We start from the raw sequence: 26,875 nt of genomic DNA, 5'->3' as shown, positions 1-26,875 counted from the left end.
CAGAAATGTTGTGGTAGTCAGATGTTAGTGGAACATGTTCATAGTTTATTTATGTGAGGATCTACCTGTGTGAACTTGAGGACATCAATTGGTTAAAACAAACATCTGTAAAAATGACTAAAAAGTGACGTCAGCACAAATGCCACTTGGTTCCATAACAGAATATTGATGCACAACAATATCAATGCATTCCTACAAGTGAGCTCAGTAAAATGGATTAGATTAGTTGGTATATCTGCAAGTACTGAAAATGAACAACTTGCATGTTAATAACTGCTGTAATTAATGACGTGATCCGCATCTCAATGCACGAGTTTACCTGGATCTCTGCAGCTCCAGAGCAGAGTTGGCAATCTGCCCTCCATCTAGACAGCCGTAGTTCTGGCTGGACTGCCTGGAGTAGGACACGGGCAGGATTCCCTGAGTGTACGTCTGGAGTCTCCCTCTCGTAGCCGGTGGGACAGCTGAGAAAGGGGAGCTGAACACGGCCTGGAGCACCTGAGCACCGCACACATCCCCCTCCGCACCCGCACCGCACGCTGGAGGAGGAGGAGGAGGAGCACCAGAGGCCGGGATCCCAGCCATGAAACCAGCAGCTCGGGCACTGCTGAGAGCCTGGTTCGCAGCCTCGGCCAATGCCTGCTGGCCCACTGCAGAAACCAGGCTCTGTCTAGTCCTCGAGCTGTCCTCGTCCTCGGTCTGACTCTCCCCGTCATCCTGCACTGGTCGTCCGTCCAGAGAGATGTTGCTGAGGAATGAGAGTGCAGCTTGTCTCCGTCGTGGATCTATCGCGCGCTTCCGTGTGTGCTCCAAACTGGAGGGCTTCATCTGCAGCGCGCTCGCCATTACGCGTGGGATAATGCGTGTTTGTCAACGGAGAGGGTTCATGGTGATTGTTTGGATGTGGGGTGAAATTGGTGGTCAAAACGCCATGGCGTTGGCTTTTAAGTGCCTGCTGTGTTTTACTGTGTGTGTATGTATGTGTGTGCAGAAAAGCTGGGTCACGTGTGTGCAGTATTGTGGCAGCAGGAGCTTTGGTCTGACCAATAGGGATTCATTAGAACGAGGCGGTGTCCCAAAACACAGTGAGTCGCCTATCTAGACAGCATTTTGAGCGATTTCGGAATTCAGTTCAAAATTCTAGACCGCAGTCGTTTAGTTAAAGCCGAATGTATTCTGAGCACGACCATGCTAAAAAATGTTGCCTAAGTTAGGCGGCTCACTACATTTTGAAACACAGCCTGCGTGTTTTCACCCATGCCTTCATTTTTTTTGCTCCACCCTTTTGGGCTACTTGGACAGGACATTAAAAAATAAAAATGACATAGAAGTAAACATTTCAGGCACGAACAGTCGATATCTTGCTGCCCTTTAAAATGTAGTTATTGTGCGTTTAAATAGCCTAATATTTCAACTCACCCTTCAAATGTGTTGCACTAGTTCACGTGTGATGATAGTTCATAACCAAAACAACTGGCAAAATACCTTCTCCATTATTCAAACTTTTAGCTAAACATTGAATTTTAACTTGTGTATTTTTTACATAACCTGCTAAAATTCAGTTTAAGATTGTTGCGAGATCTGATTACTAGCTGGCCACTTCATCTGCCCTTGTGGAAAAAGAAGTAGGCCTACACTTTAGCATACTTTTAACTTATTGTTACGTAAATAATATACATTTACTGTGCTAACTGAATTTTTCAACGTGGAGCTGCATGTTAGCTATAGTTGAATGAAAATGTATTGGTAACACTTTACAATAAGGTGCATTTGTTAACATTAGTTAATATATTTAACTAACATGAACTATATGAGCAATGTAGCCTACATTTGTTACAGTATTTATTAATCTTTGTTAATATTAGTTAATAAAAATACAGCTGTTCATTGTTTGTTCATGTTAGTTCACAGTGCATTAACTAATGTTAACAAATATGTTTGATTTTAATAATGTATTAGTAAATGTTGAAATTAATATTAACTAAGATTAATAAATGCTGTTGAAGTATTGTTCATTCTTGGTTCATGTTAACTAAGGTTGTTAACTAATGAACCTTATGTAAAGTGTTACAGATGTATTATAGTTTAAATTCATATGAAAAGTAATTAGTTAGGATTTCCCCACTTAAGTTTACCTGGATATGTATTCATCTATATATGGACTGACAAGCATTCATTGTAAACTGAAATATACTTTGTCATTACACATTTATGATGATGAAGTGGCAATTTAGGCTAGTACATTTAAAATATATTGAGTGTAATATAAAATAACACACTACTGTTAAAATGATAACCAAATACTTTACATGTGCTTTAGTATGTTAGGCAAGACATCATACGTGTAAAGGCAAAGCATGATTATTAAATAGTTTAAAAAAGCATTTTATTTGTGTGTTAAGAAAAATATCATGAAAGTCTCTACACTCTTTAAGTACACTTAAGTGGCCTTTATTTTATTAATATTATATGATCTGCAATACAGACTTTAAAAATAGATAAGATTTGAAGTAGGCTACACTTACAAATGCACTAGTGTTTTTCACAAGTGTAAGTTTGTCGAATCTGTAGACCAGGGATGTCCAAACTCGAGAGCCACTGTCCTGCAGTTTAGCTCCAATTTGTTATTGATCTTCAAGTGAGTATAAAATGTATGTTATTAATGTTTAATGGCATTTTTTTATTATTATTCCTCTTCAACTACCTAAACTGAAATGAATGACGAACTTTCATATGGTGGCAAAATGTATTACAAGAACAAACTTTTACAGACTGACTTTTCTGCACTGAAAGAATGTTTGATAACAGTTGTTTTCAACGTCCCAGCGCCATCTAGTGTTTATAAAGTTAAATGTCTTGAGACTCTCACCGTCTACTTTATGTAGGCTACACTTGTTCAACTGCTCATTAAAGTGATAGTTCACCCAAAAATGAATATTCTGTCATTATTTACTCACCCTCAAGTTGTTCCAAACCTTATGAATTCCTTTCTTCTATTAAACACAAAATAAGATATTTTGAAGAATGTCGGTAATAAAACAGACTTCCATATTTTTTAAAATATTTAAATATATATATATATATATTTTTTTTTTACATAGGCTACTAATTCCATACCATGTCTAATCCTCCAATCACATAAGTGCATTTAGGCATGTAGGCTGCATCTGAAATCGCATACTTCCGTACGAAAAACAGTTTGTGACAAAAGAAGTATATCCAAATTCACAGTAGGCTACTCATAAAGTAGACAAAAAGTACCCGGATGGCCTACATCATCAGGCGAGATTCTGAAGTGTGCATACGATGGACACTTTACTATCCCATGAGGCTACGGGTAAGGGTTTATGAATGAAAGTGAAGTGATGTAATTGACGCTGGTATTTCACATGATAATGACAACATGGCGAATGTAGTACGTCCAGAATACATTCATACTACACACATTCATACTATATAGAAATGATTTTTTAGCGGTCGTGAAGTAGTTACTTATTTAAAGTAGGTCAATTCAGTCAATAGGATCTGCTGAAGTTCAAACTGAGCATCAGAATGGGGAAGAAAGGTGATTTAAGTGACTGAATGTGACATGGTTGTTGATGTCAGACTGGCTGGTCTGAGTATTTCAGAAACTGCTGATCTACTGGGATTTTCACACACAACCATCTCTAGGGTTTACAGAGAATGGGCAGAAAAAGAGAGAATATCCAGTGAGCGGCAGTTCTGTCTGAGAAAATGCCTTGTTGATGCCAAAGATCAGAGGTGAATGACCAACTGGTTCAGCGGCAACAGTAACTCGAATAAACACTCGTTACAACCGAGGTCTGCAGAAGAGCATCTCTGAACGGATAACATGTTGAGGCAGACGAGCTACAGCAGCAGAAGAACACACCGGTCACACTCCCTTCAGCTGAGAACACAAAACTGATGAGTCTTGAATTGGGTGAGAATTTGGTGTAAACAACATGAAAGCATGGATCTGTCCTGCCTTGTATCAGTGGTTCAGGCTGCTACTGGTGTAATGATGTGGAGGATATTTTCTTGGCACACTTTGGGCCACTTAGTACCAATTGATCATCGTTTAAACTCCACAGCCGACCTGAGTAATGTTGCTGGTCGTGTCCATCCCTATGACCACAGTGTGTCATCATCTGATGGCTACTTCCAGCAGGATAAACACAGCATGTCACAAAGCTCAAATCATGTCAGACTGGTTTCATGAGCATGACAGTGAGCCACTAAACTCAAATGGCCTCCACAGTCTCCAGATCTCAATCCAGTAGAGCAGTTTTGAGATGTGAAGAAACGGGAGATTCTCATCATGGATGTGCAGCTGATAAATCTGCAGCAACTGCGTGATGCTTTCATGACAATATGAGCCAAAATCTCTGAGGAATATTTCCAGCATCTTGTTGAATCTGTGCCACAAAGAATTAAGGCTGTTCTGAAGGCAAAAGTGGGTCCAACCCCGGTACTAGCAAACTTAGCAAAGTGCAGCATAAAGTGCACCTAAAGCCCTAAACGGCTTAGCTCCAGTCTATTTAACGGATCTTCTATCGCCCTATAATCCATCGCGCTCTTTAATATCACTAAATTCAAGGCTTTTGGTCATACCTAGGATATTCAGAACCACCAAAGGAGGGAGAGCATTTTCACATTTGGCTCCAAAACTCTGGAATAGTCTTCCTGATACTGTTCGTTGCTCAGACTCGCTCTCCCAGTTTAAAACTAGATTAAAGTCGCATCTCTTCAGCCAGGCATTCATATAATCCCACAGTTCAAACTACAATCCGGCCTCTAGCTCCTAATGCCCCAGTATAGTGACGGGGACACTATACTGTTAAAGAGCACCGTCCTTTGGATGAGACGTTAAACCGAGGCCCTGACTCTCTGTGGTCATTAAAAATCCCAGGATGTCTTTCGAAAGAGTAGGGGTGTAACCCCGGCATCCTGGCCAAATTTGCCCAGTGGCCTCTGTCCATCATGGCCTCCTAATCATCCCCATACTGATTGGCTTCATCACTGTCTCCTCTCCACCAGTAAGCTGGTGTGTGGTGGGCGTTCTGGCGCAATATGGCTGCCGTCGCATCATCCAGGTGGATGCTGCACATTGGTGGTGTTTGAGGAGATCCCCCTTCTATGTAAAGCGCTTTGAGTGCTGAGAAAAGCGCTATATAAATGTAATGAATTATTATTATTATTATTATTATAAATGCCAGAGGAGAACTGGCCCCCGACTGAGCCTGGGTTCTCCCAAGGTTTTTTTTTTCTCCATTAGGTCACCTGATGGAGTTTTAGGACACCATTAGGTCACTTGATGGAGTTTTTCGGTTCCTTGCCACTGTTGCCTTTGGCTTGCTCAGTTGGGGATATTTTGGGGATATTTAATTTAATTTTATCAATCAATAAATTCCTCTTGAAACAAACTTTGTTGTATTATTTAAATTGAATACTGTGAAGCTGCTTTGATACAATCTGTATTGTGAAAAGCGCTATACAAATAAACTTGACTTGACTTGACTTGACCTACACAATAAAATGGCTTGTAAGTGTATATTGCATTAAAAAAAATGGCATACATATTTAGTGGATAAAAAACAAAACGACAAACAAAATAAATAACATTTTAGGATAGTGTGTTAGGTTGCACCTATGAGGACGTTTGGCTAGTTCAGATGGCTCACTCTGTTCTGATCATTTCTTCAAGCTGTTCACTAGGTGGCGCTAGAGTGTCTTCTAAGCGCTCTTAAAAGGATTTATTTCTCCCTGGAAATGCTGTGAGACAGATTCCAGTGATGAAACGAATGAGGGAGGTGATATAAACCAGTGATGAAATATTTGAAATTCAAGTTCATTTGCCGTTTGTAACAGATACTCTGGAATTCTTACTCAATCAGTTCTCTAGCTCACAGGAGGACATTATTGAGGAAATGAGGGGAAAAAAGAGTGTGGTGCAATTTGGGAATATTGCAGTTTTTGTGCAGCATGTGTGTGGTTGACAGCTATACTTCCATCTAAAACAACAACATCGAGTAACACTTTATTTTACAGTGTCCTTGTTACACGTTAAATTATGCATAATTATATGCAATTATAATATATATTACATGTAGTTAATTATTATTACTTAATACTTAAATGCATAATTACACTGTAACACTGACACCTTAAAATAAAAGGTTACACGGTAACACTTCATTTTTCAGTGTCCTTGTTACATTTGTTACATGTAAATATCATAGTAATCACAGTAAATTATGCATAATTACATACAACTAACCCTCAACTAAATCCTAATCCTATTACTCTATAGTAAGTACATGTAGTTGCTTAATATTACTCAGTACTTAAATATATAATTACACTGTAACAATGAAACCTTAAAATAAAGTGTAACCCTTTATTTGAAGGTGTGTTTGTTACATTTAAGTAGTGAGTAATATTAAGTAAATATATGTACTTACTATGGGGTTAGGGTTTGGTCTGGTTAAGGGTTAGTTGCATGTAATTATGCAAGAGTTTGTGTATGCAAAGTGTTACCAAATAAAATGTAACCCAACATTGTTTTAATTATTGTATAATTATTTTACATGGACTTTTATGAGCTCATATTAATTGGGAGGCTACACCGAATATAATTTCTAAACAATTTCCGAGACAGCAACATAGTGTCGGCCTGGATCCGGGCCACATCTGGTTCATGTGGATTCAACGCGTACCAGATGTGAGCCGGATTTGAGCCGACACTATGTTGCTGTCGGGTTTGTCATACCGCACATATACATACATTTGAACCCTAAATTCTTGGTGTCAGAACACAAAAGTTCATGTCCATGTTATATTCAACTACTCATGTGTATATTGTTATGTGTGTATACTGTATATACACTACTGGTCAAAAGTTTAGATTTTTAATGTTTTTAAAAGAAGCCTCTTCTGCTCACCAAGGCAGCATTTATTTGATAAAAAACAATAATAATAAAAACAGTATTACTGTGAAATATTATGACAATTTAAAATGACTGTTTTCTATTTTAATATATTTAAAAATGTAATTTATTCCTCAGATGAAAGCTGAATTTTCAGCATCATTACTCCAGTCTTGAGCATCACATGATCCTTCAGAAATCATTCTAATATGATGATTTTATGCTCAAAAAACATTCATTATTATTTTCAATGTTGAAAACAGTTGTGTAATTTCTTTTTTTCTAAATTCTTTGATGAATAGAAAGTTCAAAAGAACAGCATTTATTTCAAATAGAATATTTTCTAACATTATAAATGGCTTCACTGTAACTTTTGATCAGTTTAACTCATATCCTTGATGAATAAAAGTACTGATTTATTTATTTTTCTTTCCCCCACAAATTTAATTAAAATTCTTACTGATCCCAAACTTTTGAACAGTAGTGTTTAATGTTACAAAAGCTTTCCATTTCAGATAAATGTTGTTCTTTTGAACTTTCTATTCATCATAGCATCATGAAATAAAAATGTAAAAAACTGTTTTCAACATTGATAATAATCATAAATGTTTCTTGAGCATCAAATCATCATATTAGAATTATTTCTGAAGGATCATGTGACACTGAAGACTGGAGTAATGATGCTGAAAATTCAGCTTTGATCACAGGAATAAATTACACTTTACTGTATATTCACATAGAAAACAGCTGTTTTAAATTGTAATAATATTTCACAATATGACTGTTTTTGTTTGTATTTTTAATCAAATAAATGCAGCCTTGGTGAGCAGAAGATACTTAAAAAGTCTTGATGCACACGGTGTGGACACTGCTTAATTCACGCTGATTGGAGGAGAAAGACGTTAAGGGAACAAATGTTTTGTTGATAGTATATATATATATATATATATATATATATATATATAAAGAGAGAGAGAGAGAGAGAGAGAGAGAGAGAGAGAGAGAGAGAGAGAGAGAGAGATTACCACAGACAAGATAAATAGAAGGCAATGAATGAGACCTCTGCAATAATATGAAGCAAAAAAATATATATTTGTCAAAAAATCTAACAAAGAACAACACTGACATATTGCCATTTAAATGGCTAAACAATTTGTTTCTATAATTTTCCACTCTGCTAATTTGGCCAAATCAATGGAGATATTGGAACGAGATAGTTGCAAATGTGGACCACATAACAGCCATGCTCAGTATCGGTGTGTGGTCTCTGTCATCTGCACAGAATTCTTCCCCGCTGATAACCTTCCTCGGTCAGAAGCACTCAGGTCAATGACATTATTCTAACATGCTGAGTTAACCATGTTATGGTAATGACAGATACTCAAGCGAAGAAATACATAAGCTGCAGAAGCCGTCTCGTTTTCCTGGCCGGAATCAGCCACGGTTTTCAAGGGGACGAGAAAAATGGGAAAGACTATTGCGTCAGACAGATCAGCATTAAACATCAATAAAACAAGACCCAGGATCCTTTCACTTTCCACTCTTAATTTGACAGATCCTCAATTGGTTAGACATTCTGTGCTGTTTTATTACTTCCTCAGTCTCATAATGCACCAAAATAACACAACTTTTCACAGCGGGTTTTGAGGGTATGCTGTCACGGGCAACAATAAAGTAACTCTCAGTCAGGTTAATCTTATCCCTAAATCAGTGGAGCAGAGCTGAGACCTCAGACTCTCTGTCCCTGTGTGTGAAATGCAGCACTTCCTGTGTTTGTGTGGGGCTTCCTCCCCCTCAAGTGATTTTGGCACCTCATTGTGAGTCTTGATGCACACAGTGTGGACACTGCTTAATTCACGCTGATTGGAGGAGAAAGACGTTAAGGGAACAAATGATAGTTTTGGAATATGAAGCTGGAATTACTTGAACTGAAAGTGAAAGTGAGTCAATGAGTGAGTCTGTTCTTATCAGAGGGGTTCAGGAAGAAAAATGTGACTCATGTGATGCGACTAAGGTTTATTAATCAAACGTAAAGTTTGAAATGCGGGTAACTCTTTATAATAAGGTCCCGTTTGTTAACATTAGTAGATCCATAATCCATTACTGAACACAACTGACATGAGGAAAATTGTTGTTAGAAATGTAATCCATTACATTACACATTTTAGGGAATGTAATCTGATTACTTTTTGATTGCTTTTAACTTGTTTATCACATTGATTTGAATAGAATAATCATGTTGCATATAAATATGCAAAGAGAAAGAAAATTTATTCTTTTTTTTTTATCAACAACATGAAGTGCATTAAACATTGTGTCAGGGTTTCTCAAACTGGGTTTTTTGTAGGAACTGCAGGTGGTTTGCAAAAGGATGAAAAGCTTATAATTAATAAATTGAAAAAACATATATATATATTTTACTTGTTTGTTATGTGTGGCCTCTCAATTTTTCATATTGCTGCCTATAGTGGCCATTCTTATGTGTGGAATTCCACAAAACTGGAAGACTTTCTGAACCTATTTAGGAAGGAGAATTAGGGAGAATCATTGAATTATGAATAATTTACAGCTATTTTGTGAATATTTAGTAATCATGTAATAAATAAAAAAGTAAATAGTCTGATTACGAGTTTTAAAAAATGTAATATAATCTAATTACAAGTATTTCATTTTAGTAATCTGATTACGTAATCGAGATTACATATAATAAGTTACTACCCAGTACATTAGTTAACATGAACTAATAATGAAAAATACTTCCAACAGTTCATTTCTTAAATTTTAATTTAAATGTTTTAATAATTATTAAAATCAAAAGTTGTATCTGTTAACATTATTGGTAACACTTTACAATAAGGTCCATAACGTTAGTTAATGCATTAACTAACAATGAGCAATACATTTGTTACAGTATTTATTCATCTTTATTGACAGTAGTAATAATAAAAATAAAAAGTACAGCTCAGGTCAATGAAATAATATTAACAGATGGAACTTTTGATTTTATTAATGTATTAGTAATTGTTCCAATTAGCTAAGATTAACTAATGTCAAATGGAAACTTATTGTAAAGTGGGTTATACTTTATTTAAGGGTGTCTGTGTTACAGTGTAATTATACATTTAAGTACTGAGTAATAATAACTACATGTATTTAGGGTTAGGATTAGGGTTTGGTTTAGGTTTAGTTGCATGTATAATTATGCATAATGTGTATTAACTACAGTAACTACATGTAACGTGTAACAAGGACACTATGAAATAAAGTATTACACTTTATTTAACACTTTGTTTTACAGTATCCTTGTTACATATGTTACATGTACTTACCATAGTAATAACAGTAAATTATGCATAATTACATGCAATTAACCCTCAACCAAAACCTAATCCAACCCTAACCCTATAGTAAGTACATGCTGTAAATTATTATTACTCAGTACTTAAATATATAATTACATTGTAACAATGACACCTTAAAATAAAGTGTAACCTTATTTAAGGTGTCATTGTAACAGCGTAATTCACGTAATTATACATTTAAGTACTGAGTAATAATAATTAACTATAAGTATTTAGGGTTAGGATTAGGGCTTGATTTAGGGTTAGTTGCTTGTATAATTATGCATAATTTGTAGTTACTACAGTAATGTAACATGTAACGCTAAGGACACTACAAAATAAATTGTTACCGTAAAGTGTTATCATATTGTTTAATGGACCTGAGCTGATACGAACTAACAATGAACAGTTATATTTTAATTCATATCATTAACAAAGATTAATATACTGTAACAGATGTATCATTCATTGTTAGTTAATGTTAGGCAAGGCATTAACTAATGGAACTGGTTACACTTTATTTTAAAGTGTCATTGTTACAGTGTAAGTAATAATAATTAACTACATGTACTTACTATAGGGTTAGGATTAGGTTTGGTTCAGGGTTAGTTGCATGTAATTATGCATAATTTATAGACATTACTAAATGTAACGTGTAACAAGGACACTGTAAAATAAAGTGTTACCATGGGACCTGATACGTTACCTAAAGTGTTACCAAAATTTGCTTTTGGGTGTGACTAAAATAATTAGGAGCCACATAATGTCAGTCAGTTTTGTTGGAATGGAAATGTATGGAAGTTACCAAATTAGGTGGAGATTTATATACTTTCAGGAGCCAAATCGGAGTGACGGATAGCTGCTTCTGCCCTAACGTCACACAGTCTGACGCTGAGTGTTCTTGTTGTTGCTTCTCTGTGGTCAAGAGGGCAGAGGTGGAGATGAGCGGTCAGAGCGCAGGATTGATGAGCAAGAACTGTGAGGAAGTCCATCTCCAGCCCACCCGTGGGCCACATCAAACGCAGCAGCTCAACTGTGATGTATGAAGGTCCAGCGAGGGATTTATCTCAAGGGAGGATGAAAGGAGGAGCGGAGGCGTCTGCCAAACAAAGGCTCATGGGGGCTAACCGTACGGGTCAGGCCTGGCCCTCAAACTGGAGAGATTTATATCAGCCCACTTCAGCTGAAGACACTATTTGGGTTGATGGAGACCAAATATTGGGGAAATATTGATAACACTTGAAGAACATGTGTGTACAAATACTGTTTCTAGACAAATTATAATGATTATAAAATAATAAATGTGTCATTGATGTTAAGGCACATTAGGCACAAAAATGTTAATGGCCCCTGCAGACCCACATCAATGACTGCTTGGAAAGGTCAATAATTGTCTTGGAATGTGATTTCATTTGATTTGAACAATTTATCTTAAAATCTTTGAAAAGTATGTTTACAGACATTTATGAAAATAATAATTATATGTGTACACTTAATTAGGTAATTCATTAGGTAAATGTTAATTTTACTTTGTTTCCACCACATGACAGTCATGTCATTAAATAGATTTTTTTTTTTAACAATGGTATATATATATTTTTTAAACAACATGAAACTGAATGAATGAATCTGAATATAAAGAATACATTTCTAAGAACTTGACAAATGCATTTTAAACACACGTCTGGTTTACTATCTTTGTGGGGACACACACACACACACACACACACACACACACACACACTCTCACTCACACACGCGCGCACATAAACACACGCACAAACACACACTCACACACAAGCGCACACACACTCTCACTCACGCTCACACACACACACACACACACACACACACACACACACACACACACACACACACACACACACACACACACACACACACACACACACACACACACACACACACACACACACACACACACACACACACACATTCCCGGCATGTGCCTGAATTCCTCAGAAATTAGATTATCAGATCATTTTTAAAAATCGAACTGACAGAAAGAAAGAAGTTTCTCCTAAAGGTTCATATTTTACTTTCAAATATATTTTAATTAAGTTTTGGAAGTACTTTTATTTGCTTATAAAGCCCCCTACAGAAAATAGTTACAATCAGAGTTTGTTTAACAGCAATCAAAAGTTTGTTAAAAAAAAAAAAAAAAAAAAAAAAAAACCTTCTGGAATATTAGCCATATTTTTCTCAATTGCTAAGGCACATTTCTTGAAACCTTCACCCATTTTCTCACAACATTAAACACAAATTCCAAATTTTCTAACTAAACTCACAAAACTCCAACCAAAATCAAACAATACTTTCAGATCAATAAAAGAAGCATTACAGATCATTAATTAGACACTACATCAAAATACAAACAAGCAAACAGACAACACAGCATCTAGAACGTTACAGAATTTTTTTTATATTTTATACAGTAAACGATTTTTGCTATTACATACAAAAGTATAGTAATTAATTGCAACTGAGTAAGGTGAATATATTGTATACTGTATGCACTGCAAGTATAGTATTGTACTGAATATTGAATAGTAGGTCTATTCAATGTCTGTATATTCAGCACAGCACTGTATATAATACTCTAAATTAAAAGTGTGTTACAGTACACTCAAATACTGTAAGTTGAGCAACTGCAAAATCAAGGTCAATGAGAGATTGATTCTGCTTCAACATCATGGGCCCTATTTTAACGATCTGAAACGCAAGTATCAAACACGAAACGCAAGTAACTTTGTGGGCGGGTCTTGGGCGCTGTTGCTATTATACCGGCGGGATAAATGAAACTTGTGCCCGACACAAATCTAAAATGGGTTGGTGTGAAGCAGCTACATTACTCAAAGGTGTGGTTTGGGCATAATGTGAAATAAACCAATCAGAGCATCATCTCACATTCCCTTTAAGAGCAGGCGCGCTTGTTCCATGGCGGTTTGCTATTATAATGGTGGATTTGCCAGGCGTGTACCAGGAGCGGTTCACAGCAGAGGAAACCGACGTTCTCGTCAGGGCCGTAAAACACAGAGAAGTTACATTGGGGATGGAGAAACCCACCCAAATTAGCTTCGGTTAAACGGACATATAATAATTTGGGTAATTGTGTAAGCTAGATTTAGGCCTATTTTTTCACATCTTCATGGACACCACAATGATTTCCCTTGTGTGGTAATATTTTTCCTTGTTATTATGTATGGTTTGCAAAATGGGAACTGCTGCGTCTGTGTAGATGAGAGAAGCAAAGTGTATGTGCGTTGTGGCCAAGCATGCGCCTTTAAAATAGCATCTGAATAACGCGCCACTGACTTTAGACTAGGTTTTTCCTGGTCTGTGGCGGATTTGTTTTCTGAAACTGCAAAATAGCACCAGGGAACATTTGCGCCGGAACAAGCCTCCTCTTTGCGCTGAACCGCCCCCGGGAGCGCAAATTCATTCCCTAATTTACCGACGTGCGTCTGTGGAGAGAAAAGTCTGCTGTGCGTCGGGTGCAAAATAGGAATGATACATGCGTCGGTGTACAAAGTTAATTGCGCTGGGTGCAAGATAGGGCTCTATGTCTTAATCTTGGGTCTGGCCTGAGGACTTTAGTTTGTCCACATCACAGGCAATGTCATCTCTTGCCAGACAAAGGAAAACACCTTCTAGTCAGATCCAGCCTTGACAACACTGTCCACACCTTGCTCTTTCTCATCCTCATCCTCTTCCTCCTCTTCCTCTCCCTCTCTGAACTTGTTTAAGGTTTTGCAGAAATAGTGATTTATTCGACAAATTGGTTTAGGCTATTGAGAATTAAGTTGAGAATGGAGTTGTGTTTTAGCAATTCAACTGTAATATATTCATTATATAAAATATGCATAATTGAACAAAATTAAACAACAATACATTTTCCCATGATAAGTTATTAGTTCAATGATCATGTGTTACATGTGAGGTTATGACCTCTTGAAATGATGGTAACTGAGGCACTTCATAAAGCTGTCAGATGAGAGCTGACCATATTAATCACATCTTCACTCTTGCGCACAACTAGACCATTAAAACAATTTAGTCATAATGGGATGGCATTTTTGAAAACGGTTTGAATCTGTATTTGTTTTCCCTTCTCTTGTATGGAGGAGAGCATGCCTGTGATAACATACTTTACTGTTCAGCTCAAAATGAAAACATTCATTTTAAGAGAATGAGCAAGACAGAGTTTGGTGGGAGACACTGAAGTTGTTCCAAAACAAGAAGAAGTTGCACATGTTCCAAAACCTAGTGAGGAGCCTGGTTACCTACAGCCCAGTGCCTACATAGGCAACTGTCTTCTAAAGCAGCATCCGGACCATTAAGCGACCTCAAAGTGATGTTTAGTAAAGTTTAGAGAAAAATGATTAATAAATGAATAAGTAAACAATAAAAGATTGATATAAATAATAATAATTTGTCACTACTATATAGTGAGTAGAAAAAATTGGTCACACTTTATATCAGGTGTCTTTACTACATGTATGTACTTAAAAATAATTGGTAGGTACTTTTGAGTTCATATAGTTTTGCAAAACACTTTTGCTGCTATATCCAGGTAAGGTTAGGGACCAGTTTGCTGGTATTGTAAGGGTTAATTGTGGGTTAAGGGGTAAAGGAAGGATCAACAGCGTAAGATCCAACCAAACAAAAGCACTTCCTCATTCACATGTTCTTTCCATGAATATTGTCATGAGTCTCTCTCTCACTGATATTCCTGATGATTTGGGGCCCTATTTTACCGATCTAAGCGCATGGTCTAAAGTGCACGGCGCAAGCACACTTAGGTCGTGTCCGAATCCACTTTTGCTAGTTTAATGACAGGAAAAAATGGTCGGCGCGCCCGGCGCTTGGTCTAAAAGGGTTGTCCCTATTCTCTTAATGTAATGGGTGTGTTTTGGGCTTAAAGTGCAATAAACCAATCAGAGTCTCATCTCCCATTCCCTTTAAAAGCCAGTTGCGCTCATGCCATGGCGGATTCGCTATTTACATGGCGGAATTTGCAAGTGGAAAAACTGAACGCTTCTCCAGAGAGGAAACGGATCTGCTCGTGCGCGAGGTTAAAGAGCAGACTATCTACGGGACAAAGTGTACGCGCGTTGTGGACCCGCCTGTAGGTGCACATTACTAAAGCGCTCTTTAAAAAAAAAAAAAATATTGCACCATTGACTTTAGACCAGGTTTTTGTTGGTCAATGGCGCAGTCTATTTCAGTTGCTTAAAAATAGCAACGCACCAACAATGCGCCCGAATACACCCATTTTCAGACCCATGGGCGAACAAATGGGCGCAAATGCATTTGCTATTCAAACAATGTGGTGCAGGACGTGAAAATGATAACTGTGTCGGGCTGAAACTGGCAAAAAACACTTGCTAGTTGCCTGGCGCTGCATTGCGATGAGTGTATGATAGGGCCCTCAGAGTAAATTACTTACAGAAAGCACAAGGTTTTCTATCAGGTTGTTGTGTTGTAACACAAAGTATAATGGTAGAATTGTGCGTATTACGACCCTGTGAAATCCACCAATCAGAGAGGTTCCAGAATCCCAATCGATTGTTTTGACATGTTTTTATGTGGTTGCTCGACCATTTGGCGCCTATGATCCATGGCATGTTAAATATTGAAAACCTCTTTGTACATGTGCGGTTCCACAAGCCCCTTCCCATGCTCCATTAATATCACTCGCTCCACTTCAGTTTTCATATTGGCTGTTTATTCAAGTCATCACCATTAGAAGAGACATTCTGGCGTCTGCCTTCAAGAAAATAATACACTTGTAGAATAAAAACACCTCACACTGGCCCCCATTCTGAAGGAAAAGATCACAACCCAGCCTTAGTAGAATAACTATTTAGAGAATATTTTGATTTCAGGTAAAATGAAGCATGGCAGGATAGGGACACTGGATGAAACAATAAAGGGCCATGAATGGGGCCACATTTGGGTGGCTGAGAGGAAACATGGTGGAGGATTTATGGGGGAAGTTTGAGGTGAAAACAGTAGCAGCTGATTCATTGGGAAGGTTAGTGTATCGACTCCAAGTTTACTGTGACAGCAGCTATAGGAAATCCAAATATGTGAGGAAAATCCCATGCAAGAACAGCAGTCCTTCAATACAAAAGGAAGGAGCATATTATGAGTCAGCAAGTAGAGAGGAAGAAGACCTGTGCATTCCTCAGCCACGGGGATGACTGTACTGTGTGTGTGTGTGTGTGTGTGTGTGTGTGTGTGTGTGTGTGTGTGTGTGTGTGTGTGTGTGTGTGTGTGTGTGTGTGTGTGTGTGTGTGTGTGTGTGTGTGTGTGTGTGTGTGTGTGTGTCAAACATGTTGGTTTAGTGCCTTAAAATATGTGCTCTGTAGAAATCCAAGCAATACGTTCCATTGACGTTTATGCCATAATGACCTTTTCCCCTCAAATACAATCTGTGTATCTGATCAATGATTCATTCATTCCAAATCTGATCAATGATTCATTCATTCCAAATCTCTGTTGAAAGCTGTTTGATCTTAAACGCCCTGTCCTTTACCTGTTACCTGTCATTTGACACAAATATGAGGTGATTTCTAAGGTAAGCATCATTATTAATGCATCATTTTTAATGCTCAAACTTTTTAACTTGTCCTGCTTAAGCTATGGACATAAATGTGTTTCTAGTGACACTTTATGTTCATGTACTTACTATAGTAATAACAGGACATTAGCATATTATAAGTAACTAACACAAAACTCTAACTTTTACCCTATAGTAAGTACATGTACTTAATTAATATCACATATTTGTGCAATTACCCTAAAGTGGGTAACACTTTATTTTAAGGTGTCATTGTTACAGTGTAATTATATATTTGAGTACTGAGTAATATTAAGCAACTACATGTACTTACTATAGGGTTAGGGTAGGATTAGGATTTGGTTTAGGGTTAGTTGCATGTAATTATGCATAATTTACTGTTATTACTATGGTAAGTACATGTAGCATATGTAACAAGGACTCTGTATAATAAAGTGTTACCATAAGGGATAGTTCACCCAAAAATGAAATTTACTCACTCTCAAGTCATAGGTGTATATATACTATATTTTTTTTTCATATAACTCTGATTGTATTCGTCTGAAAGAAGAATGTCATATACACCTATGACTTGAGGGTGAGTAAATCATGGGCTGATTGTTGTTTTTGGGAGAACTATCCCTTTCACACGAAGTTGGATTGAAAGATTATGCCAAACTAGTTTGTTGTTAATGTTTTCATTCTTTTAATAAAGTGTTTTCTCTATTATAGTGTAAGGACATTGACATTTATTGTCAGCCCAATCTCTTGAGAATTTGTAGGTTTTGTACAAGCTGGCAATTTCCTATGAATTTGACTCGAAAACATACAATTTGTAGATATAACATTGCCAGTGTTATGGTTTAACACATTACAAGTAACATAATCAGATTACTTTTCCAAGTAACAAGTAAATATATTACTTTTAAATTTACAGTAAACTTTCTGAGTTACATTTTAAAATAAGTATAATAAGTTACTTGTTTTCCCATGTATTGACTGACAGCTCTCCTGTCCCCATGTTGAGAGGAATCAGGAGTAAGTGTGTGTGAACATGATGGTTATTGTTGTTCTACACTAATGCAAGCATTTACTCATCTGACCAGCACAAAAACAGATTCAGTATTCCTCAAAATGAATAAAAACAGTGAATTGCAAACTTAAAATATTACGCAAACCTGCAATAATTAAATATGTTAAACAATACAAATATACTTTATGTATATTTAATCTCACTTTATTTCTCAATGTCTAAGAGATAGGGATGATAAATCAAATAAAAATGAGGTTTTACGCTTGTGCAGTCAGGTGAATTTAGCGACATTTCAGTGTTAATGAGAAACTTCTGGAAAATGCTTGAAAATGCTAGTGCGGACAGAGAGCGTTTTGAAACGAAAACGCAGTTTTCATATGTATCCAGATTAATGTAGATGTAGCCAAAAGGGCATCACAAATGGGTTCAATAAAGCTTGGCCTTAGCATGATGCTAAGCTAACAATGTGCTATATTTTCATGATTATTGCAAACAGATCGGGCAAAATAAAGCATTTTTAATTGCACTTAGCACTATTTTATGCTTTTCAGTTTTGAGTAGAAGTCATTGCCTTTTAACATCTACCAGCTTTATAGCCTACATGCTAAAAACAATCTCAGAAGTAAGTCCCTGGCAATGTCCTAAAAAACACATTGGGCCCTATTTTAATGATCTAAGCGCATGGTCAAAAGCGCACGGCGCAAGCGCACTTCCGCTTTTGCTATAGTTTAATGACCCGACGCTTGGTCTAAAAGGGTTGTCCCTATTCTCTTAATGAGTAATGGGTGTGTTTTGGGCGTAACATGCAATAAACCAATCAGAGTCTCATCTCCCATTCCCTTTAAAAGCCAGTTGCGCTCGTGCTATGGCGGATTCGCTATTTACATGGCGGAATTTTCAAGCGGAAAAACTGAACGCTTCTCTAGCATGGAAACGGATCTGCTCGTGCACGAGGTTAAAGAGCAGACTATCTACGGGACAAAGTGTACGCACGTTGTGAGGCGGGTCCACAATATAGGCACATATTACTAACGCGCACTTTAAATTACAAAATATATATATATATATATATATATATATATATATATCGCACCATGGCGTCAATGGCGCAGTCTATTTCAGCCTCAAAATAGCAACACACCAACAATGCGCCTGAACACACCTTGTTTTCAGACCAAAAGCCCATGGGCACACAAATGGGCGCAGGACTTGAAAATGATAACTGCGTCGGGCTGAAACTATCAAAATGCACTTGCGCCTCGCCTGGCGCTGCATTGCGACAGGTGTATGATACCAATATGTCAATTACAATTTTAATGAAATACATTATTATTCCTTTTACAGTACAAGCAGAGTATTATCTGATGTCAAGTCTAGGTAAATAAATGAATCCTTGTGGGCTGCTAATGAAATGCCCCGTACTTTCTACAACCCTTTTTCTACATAGAGCCTCTGCGGTTTAGTGGATAAACTTACATCAGGTCACTGTGTTAATCTCGCTGTGTTTGTACACATGTATGCATTTACCGCAAACACTGATAAATAGGAATGTGAGGCTCCAGCCCATTCCAGCTCACGAGGAGGAGGAGAGGATCCATCACGGGCTGGTTGAGGGCGTCCTGGGTCAGCACTGCAGGACTGAAGCCTCTCACCGTGCCTGGCACCTGCTTGAACGGACAGGGGTGGAAACCGCGCAGCACACGCCCCAACTAGCCTTGAGAGAGGCAGCCAGGACAGAATGTACGCTGAGCTCGAGCACCCCCTATTTCATCTGAGCCTCTCCCCCAGATCACGATGCTGAGAAGCAGTGTTTAGGGAATGCATTCTGGAAACACCCCTTGGTTACACTTTAGTTTAATAGTCCACTTTAGATATTCTACTGACTATAAGTAACTTTGCAACTACATGGGTACTTACAGTCAGTCGAATGTCTGTTGGGGAGGATCAAAATAAAGAGTTTGCAGATAAAAAGCAGACAATCTACTAATACTCTAATGAGAGTTAGTTGACATGTACTGTAGTTGCAAAGTTACTTATAGTTAGTAGAATGTCTAAAGTGGACTATCGCAATAAAGTGTGCTTTGTTTGTGAGATATTTTTGAAATGTTAGCAAGTTTACATGGAGTCCTAGCCTACAAGTTCAAGGTGTGAGTAGAGTTATAGATCATCACAATGACTCATAAATTGTGAAGTGGTTTGACGTTTTTATTAAAGCTTCCCCATATTAGATCAAGCCGTGTTTAACGGCCACTATAATTCATGAAACACATTGATGCGGTGAGTGAACAATGTGAGATCTGTTAAACTGAATTTTTGTTGATGTTACGGTGAAAATACTTTTTTTTATGGCTTTGTTTCCATGGAACCATCATAAAACATAGCCGATACAGTACACGCAGGAAAAGTATTCTGAATCAGTTTATTTTGATGGTGCACTTTAGACATTCTTCTAATTTGCATTAACTTCCAAGTACATGTCAACTAACTCTCATTAGAGTATTAGTAGAATGTCTGCTTAATATCTGCTAACTCTTTATTTTGATGCTCCCCAAAAGACATTCTACTGACTATAAGTAACTTTGCAACTACAAGTCAACTTATTCTACTAACTGGCACCCTAAATAACAGTCTGCTATAGTCTACTAATACTAATGAGAGTTAGTTCACATATATTTATAAATTACTTATAGTTAGCGTTAGTTAGTTAGCATTTTCAGTCTTTGTTTGCTTGTTTCTGGTGCAATTTTTTTTTTTATATCACCTTTTCTTTAAAATACAAGTATCAAAAGCAAATTGTTATACCTTAAGAAGCCATTTACATGATCGAACCTTTAAAAACTACTTTCATTTCATTGTGTCATTTCATATTAAATCATATTTTTGGATTGATTAAAACCATTTAACTTAGATTTGACCATATTAAATACATCTGAAGGTTACCTGACATTATCTCTAAAATCATTTCTATGGTTGAAAATGCATTTCTGTCCATTAAGCTTTTGGATTTTTTTTCATTCTGCGTTTTCATTTTTATTTTACTTCTATTCTCCTCTTTAACTTTTGCTTTCTTTCCTTGAAGTCCACACATAACATTTGAACATGTTTGTCTAATTTTATTTATAATATCTCTTCAGTGATATATGACACTGATTAAACATTTGGAGGGTGGTTAACCTGGGTTTGAGTCTGTGAGGCTCAGGAATGACACAAACAGGGTAGAAAAGGTCATTTGTTTCATGTTTCACAATGTGAAATACAAGTTGGATACAGCAGAGGATCAACCTGTGTCAAAAAAGACCACTAACCACAGACTGCCCCACATTTCCTAAAGCCCCTCTGACAAGACACTGTAAAACCTGTAGCACATCACTCACTGCTCATCCTCTGTACACTATTAACCCTTCTTATTACTGAACACCACAAAAAACATCTGCTCTGCTTTGCTTTTTACTTCAGTAGGTCTCATAAACTTTAACCAGTTAGTCTGTGTGCTCTACTTTCAGACAGCTAAAAACCTTTATGATGCACCATATGATCAGACATCAGGTGATAAGGACAGTGCACTGCATGTGATGCTGAAAATGGTTAAATACTTGGTTAAACTTTATTTCGATGGTCCAGTTAAGACATTTTACTCAATTCTATACAAGATTAGTACAAGTAGCATTGGTGATACTGTGAAGATCTATGCCTCACCTCATGGAAACATGCAGCGAAAAAACAAGTGTCATTTTCCAAAGAAGAGGTTTACCATTTTACATTTTGATGACAGTTTTACCTCTTGCAGCTGGTCGTTTCCTGGTTGTACCAGCGTAATTATTTCTTGGAAAACTCAAAATTCTTATAAAACAAATCATTACTTACCGTTGACATTCACAGGAATTTCCCCCCATTCAGTCAGTACACATTAAATATTGAGGCTGATGAGGGTTTGAGAAACACTAGGGCTGGGAATCGAAAATTTATTCCAATTCTTCAGTCGAATACTTAAAGTCAGGAATCAGATACTTTCGGTTCCTCTTATTGATTCCTTTGTGTTTTATTACGATTTTAAACCATTCAAGCGCAAGAAGACCTGTGCTGTTTTCTGTGCAATACACACACCCATAGTGCGCTCACAGAAAAGGCTGTTTTAATGTGATATTAAACAATTCAAGGCTTGTGCGCTGTTTTCTGTGCTGCTAACACATACACAAAACAAGAGCACATAAAGCCACCTCTCATACTATATAGTGCGCTGTATTGAACAAAGTTCTCTTCCGTGTGTTTTTGTTCTTGAATGGACAAATACACACAAAAATATGTCAAAATATCTTCGTAAACACAGTCGGTTATGTCAAAAGTGAATGTAAACAGTTGATAAAAAAACGCATGTGTAACAGTACATTGGATCCGTGCAGCTCTTAAAGTGACAGCAGCCTAATATTCCTGCTACCGTCTATATAATAATGTTAATCAAACAGCAAAAGAAACAGAAAATCCACTTTAAAATAAACTGAATATCTTTTGTAACTATAATTGTAATGTATATATATATATATTACATTTGATTACAGCTTCTGTACCTGAAAATCTTAAAACACTGTTATTTCTGTCGTATCTTTGTTCAGTTGTATTTGTTTGTGCGATTGCTAATTTGTTTTATTTGTTCTTTTTAATTACTGAGTGTTTACGTGTCTTTAATAATGCTTGAAATTTATATTAGTTAGGTATTAGCTCAGCAGGTATCATTAGCAATTAATAATTAGTTAATCAAATCATCAAATAAATCATTTATAAACAATAATTTATATTTCCAGCTCTTTCAGTGTTCTTCATCACAACTTAAGCTTCTTTCTGTTCTCTCCCTCTCTCATATATTATATATATATATATATATATATATATATATATATATATATATATATAAGCTGGCTTTTGATATGCAATGAAAATGAATGAAAAATATGTATAGATGTATTTCTGAATAAATTAATACATAGGACAAAAATAATTAGCATTATGTCACTGGCTTATGCATCTCACAATGTATGTGTTAAAAACTCGCCCCAAAAACCAGCAGTTTGAACCAAAACCGCTTCCTAAAAAAGAAGAGACTCAAACCATGCCTTTCACAGCGCTCCTCCCATCAGATAGCGCGCTCTTGGCCATTCATCATCTCCTAATTCTCTCGTCTGGGTTCAGGTTAGCCAGACAAGGTTTTGGCAGGTAGAATTCACTGCACTCCATCAACACCGCTTACAATCATTTGTTTTCTCACTCTCCGCTCAATCCAAACCCTTCTAATGAAGTTGTCATTTTCTCCTGGGCAGACGCAGCCTTGCTCTGCTGAGGAAAGGGTGGGAGTTGAATAAAAAAAAAAGAAAGAAAGAAAGAAAGAGAAAGAAGAAAACATTAACTTCAGTTCCAAGGCATTCTACAATGCATTAGGTCATGAGAATTTAATCATACGCCGCTCAAATGATGAAATAAGTCACTGAAAGGGCCAGGGTTGAGCTTCACCATTGGTCACTCAAAGGTCATCTCCATCTGTGGAGAGAAGAATGATAAATAACTGGGGCAAAACAGTATTATTAAGTTTCTTCCTCGCTTGTAACAGTAGAGCAAATTAGCAGTCCTCAAAGACAGTGCAGGTTCCAGAATGAGTTTGCTCAGCTTCTGGGAATTCTGGCTGACAGATCGAAAAAAAAAAAGTGCACTTCGCTTGAGGAATGGCCGTATCCAGTCGCCCGAGTTATTTTTGTTTGTCGAAATTCAGAAGTGGGCCTGTTACCCTGGAGGCAGCTCGTGTTTTCCATGTAGCTCAGCGACTTGGCAGGGTCTAGATCCTTCGTTTTTCCCATTCTGTCCCCCCCTCTCCCTCTCTCTGTCACTCTCCACAAGCGAAGTATCCCCCAACCTCCCCCTGCAGGAAAGAGAGCGCAGGAGACAGACTGACTGCGCAGGCGGCCCGGCAGATGCACGGAAGATAAGTTTGTGTTCGTAAGCTGGGCCGTGACCCTCAGCGGCAGGACACTGACCAGATCCTGTCAGCGAGAGGGCAGAAGAGACCCTCCCCCAGAGCTACGGCCCTCCTGCCACCCAGCCTATCGCGGGCCCGCGGGGAGGAGGGAACCCCCTGTGGAGCCGGCGCTTTCCTTTACGGCAGCACCGCAAGGCTCCCTAACACCTCCTCCGGCCCCGCAATCTCTCTCAGGCTCTGCCGACACACAATGATGGGCCGCACCTCTCCCTGCCCGACTAATGGACGGAGACGTGCGACGGCGACGCCAGTGTATGAAAACACTCCATCAGCAGTTTCTCATGGCTTTTACTCCTAAAGTAACCCAAGGAAGCTTTTGCATTAAAAACTCGTGTCTGGAAAAAGAAGCGATAAAATGTTTCAATTGTGCGTTTTCTTAAAAGCTGCAAACACGCTACAGTACACAGAGAAAGCTGTTTGTTTTTTTTATACCTAAAATCATACTTTGGGAAAAGTACTTGAGGGAAGGGGAGTGGGTGGCCACTTTTTGAAATATTTGATCAACTTTTTTCATGTAAAATAAACAAAAATTCTATTTGTGCTTCATTTAAAGGTTCATATCAGCCTTTTGTTTTCAATATTAAAGACTTTTCAACACACTCTCATAGTGGCTAATTTGTATGAATTCATATAATCTCATTCATGCTTTTCTGGGTTTATGCCCTACTGGCGATTAGCTTTAGAGATGGGGAGAGACGTGGATCTTCATGCTTGCTTTTTATTTTTCTAAATATTCTATGCTTACTTAAAGTCCCCCTGTAGTGAAAATCAAGTTTTTAATGTTGTTTATGTGTCTATGTGGTGTTTTTAATATGCTTTAAAACAAACCATGTGCAAATTCATAAGTCAACACCATTGCTGAGTATTTTCTCCTTAAAACTGCAGTGAACCAAAGACAATCTCAAGTTTGAAATCGCTGGTGTTTCTGACGCCACAAACTACCTTGTAACCAATCAGGTCAACGTGTGATCGTCAACGAGCGGATCTCTGAGCTGGTGTGAGTGAGTGGAGGCGGGGCTAATTTACATATTCAAAGAACAGCATATACTAAATGAGGCAAGGGTGTAGAGTTACATTCAAGCTATTTTAAGGCATGACGAATTCTTTTTTCCAAGGAATTTTTATTTTTTTAATATGTCATTTTGGTGATCAAAGATGAGTTTTAAGGGATACAATTATTTACTACATGGGGACTTTAAATCACATCATACGAATTCATATGATATCACCACCTCATGCAATTTCTCATGAGACCGGGTTTGACTTTAGGGGTCTTATCTGAGATTTAGGGGTCTTTGGATCCTCTTCCCAGGCTACTGAGATACTAAGCACATTCACTCCATCACTGGAACATTCATGCGACAGGCGTTCCCGATGACTTCCTGACTCTGTCTATGAGCTGAGATCATTTGGGCACACAGGACAAGATGAAAGCACTGGGCACAACTTGATATGCCAACGGGAAGTATTGAAAACACTGCTTTGATGTGAACCTAATTGGGCTTTCAGCGGTTACATCTGCTTGATAGAGTTTATTTAAAGCACTATACGGCCTGAGTCACAATGCAATGGAGCTCTACTGACTGGACTGTATCTTACCTTGCCTTTCAAAAGGGATTTAGCTCAAAAGGGAGTTCATCTTGAAGCCAGAAAATGTGCATTCCAAGAAAACAGTGGGACTAAAATAGTAGCTTTATCAGAGGTGGCTGTATTTCATGTACTCTTCTGACCACATGGAATAAAGTCTTATTCAAAAAGTGACAACACAAAGGAAGAGCCTTGTAATAGTTTATTCCTTAATGTTATATGTGAGCTGAACTGTGTTCTGGGGGAGATTATTGACTTGTCCCTAATGATTGCAGAGTATTTTGAAGAACGTGGGAAATTAACAAGCTGAAATTAAATGAGAAGGTCCAACAAGAGAACAAATCACCATTTGGCAATGTGACAGCTTTGACAGTTTTTGGAAATGTTGTACTGTGCACTCTCAGTACCGGGGTGTGAGTATTGTTTTTAAAGAGGTCCCAGAAGTCCAACAGCATTTCTAAAAGCAACACGAAAGACAAAGTATAATCTTTGCAGGGACACAGACCATTATAGAAACTTACAGTCAACTATTTTTATGGCTCTGCTGTAATATGACTCACGGCAAAAGCTTTTTTAGCCAATGTGTATATAACCTGGTATTTTAAACGACTTCTTGATCTTGACAGACAGTTATGAGGGTGTGCACGGGTCATTTCATTTCCTTAATTTATGTTTTAGTTTCCTGCATTTTTTTTGCACCACATGAGTTTAAGAATTTCGTTGTGAGTCTTCATTACGTTTTCATCAAATTTTTACTTTATGCGATTACTTGAGAAAGCCTCCCCATAAATGTTGATCAGACTTATCTGAAAACTCACAATGGATAGAAAATAAAGAGCAACTGAAATACTAATAGAAGATTTACCCTTAGGCCCTGTTAACATCTGGTATTAAAATGCATTTTCATCAATCTGATCTAAACACAGGTGTAAACAGGATCTAAGACATTTTGAGCTTGTTCACTTTTGACCACTTCCAGAGGTAGTCGAAGGCCCTGTTTACATCTGGTATTAAGATGCACTGTGGTCGATCGGATCACAAGTAGACGAGGGAGATATATTCCAGTTTACACCTGGTGTTTTAATCCGTCTTTTTTGTCCATTTTCAACCACTTCTGTTTCTGTTCTGATAGCCGCAAGATCACTCGAATGCTGTGAGTGTGTGTTAGAAAACAGGAATGGTGAGAGAACATCGTGCTTGGTACATTTTTCATCTTCAAACCACACTTGGGTCTTTAGACGATAAAGTGTAAAGTGTCTGGATAGTTCGCTTCCCATACTGTTTGTTTACACATTAAGAGTAGACGGTCTTTTGTGGCTGTTCGAACGCATTCGATCACATAAGCGTTTACACTATAAAAGCAATCCGGTCGATGCGTTT

General features: G+C 37.5%; 1 protein-coding gene across 2 annotated transcripts in view; it reads right to left on the bottom strand.

Annotated features, from left to right (window-relative positions):
• Positions 1–2,916, bottom strand: part of cables1 (Cdk5 and Abl enzyme substrate 1) — a 31,330-nt gene extending 28,414 nt beyond the window's left edge. The window contains exon 1 of one of the 2 annotated variants that reach the window (XM_082174018.1): positions 320–2,916. In XM_082174018.1, coding sequence (XP_082030144.1) covers positions 320–846 — 527 coding nt within the window. In that variant the 5' untranslated portion in view covers positions 847–2,916. The remainder of the gene's footprint in view (positions 1–319) is intronic. The other variant, XM_082174017.1, reaches the window with a different exon arrangement.
• Positions 2,917–26,875: the final 23,959 nt, after the last annotated feature.

This window comes from Leuciscus leuciscus (assembly GCF_965113295.1).
Source record: "Leuciscus leuciscus genome assembly, chromosome: 6".
In the NCBI taxonomy this organism is placed as follows: domain Eukaryota; kingdom Metazoa; phylum Chordata; class Actinopteri; order Cypriniformes; family Leuciscidae; genus Leuciscus; species Leuciscus leuciscus.
The sequence above is the reverse complement of the archived record's forward strand: the minus strand, read 5'-3'. Positions and strand labels throughout refer to the sequence as shown.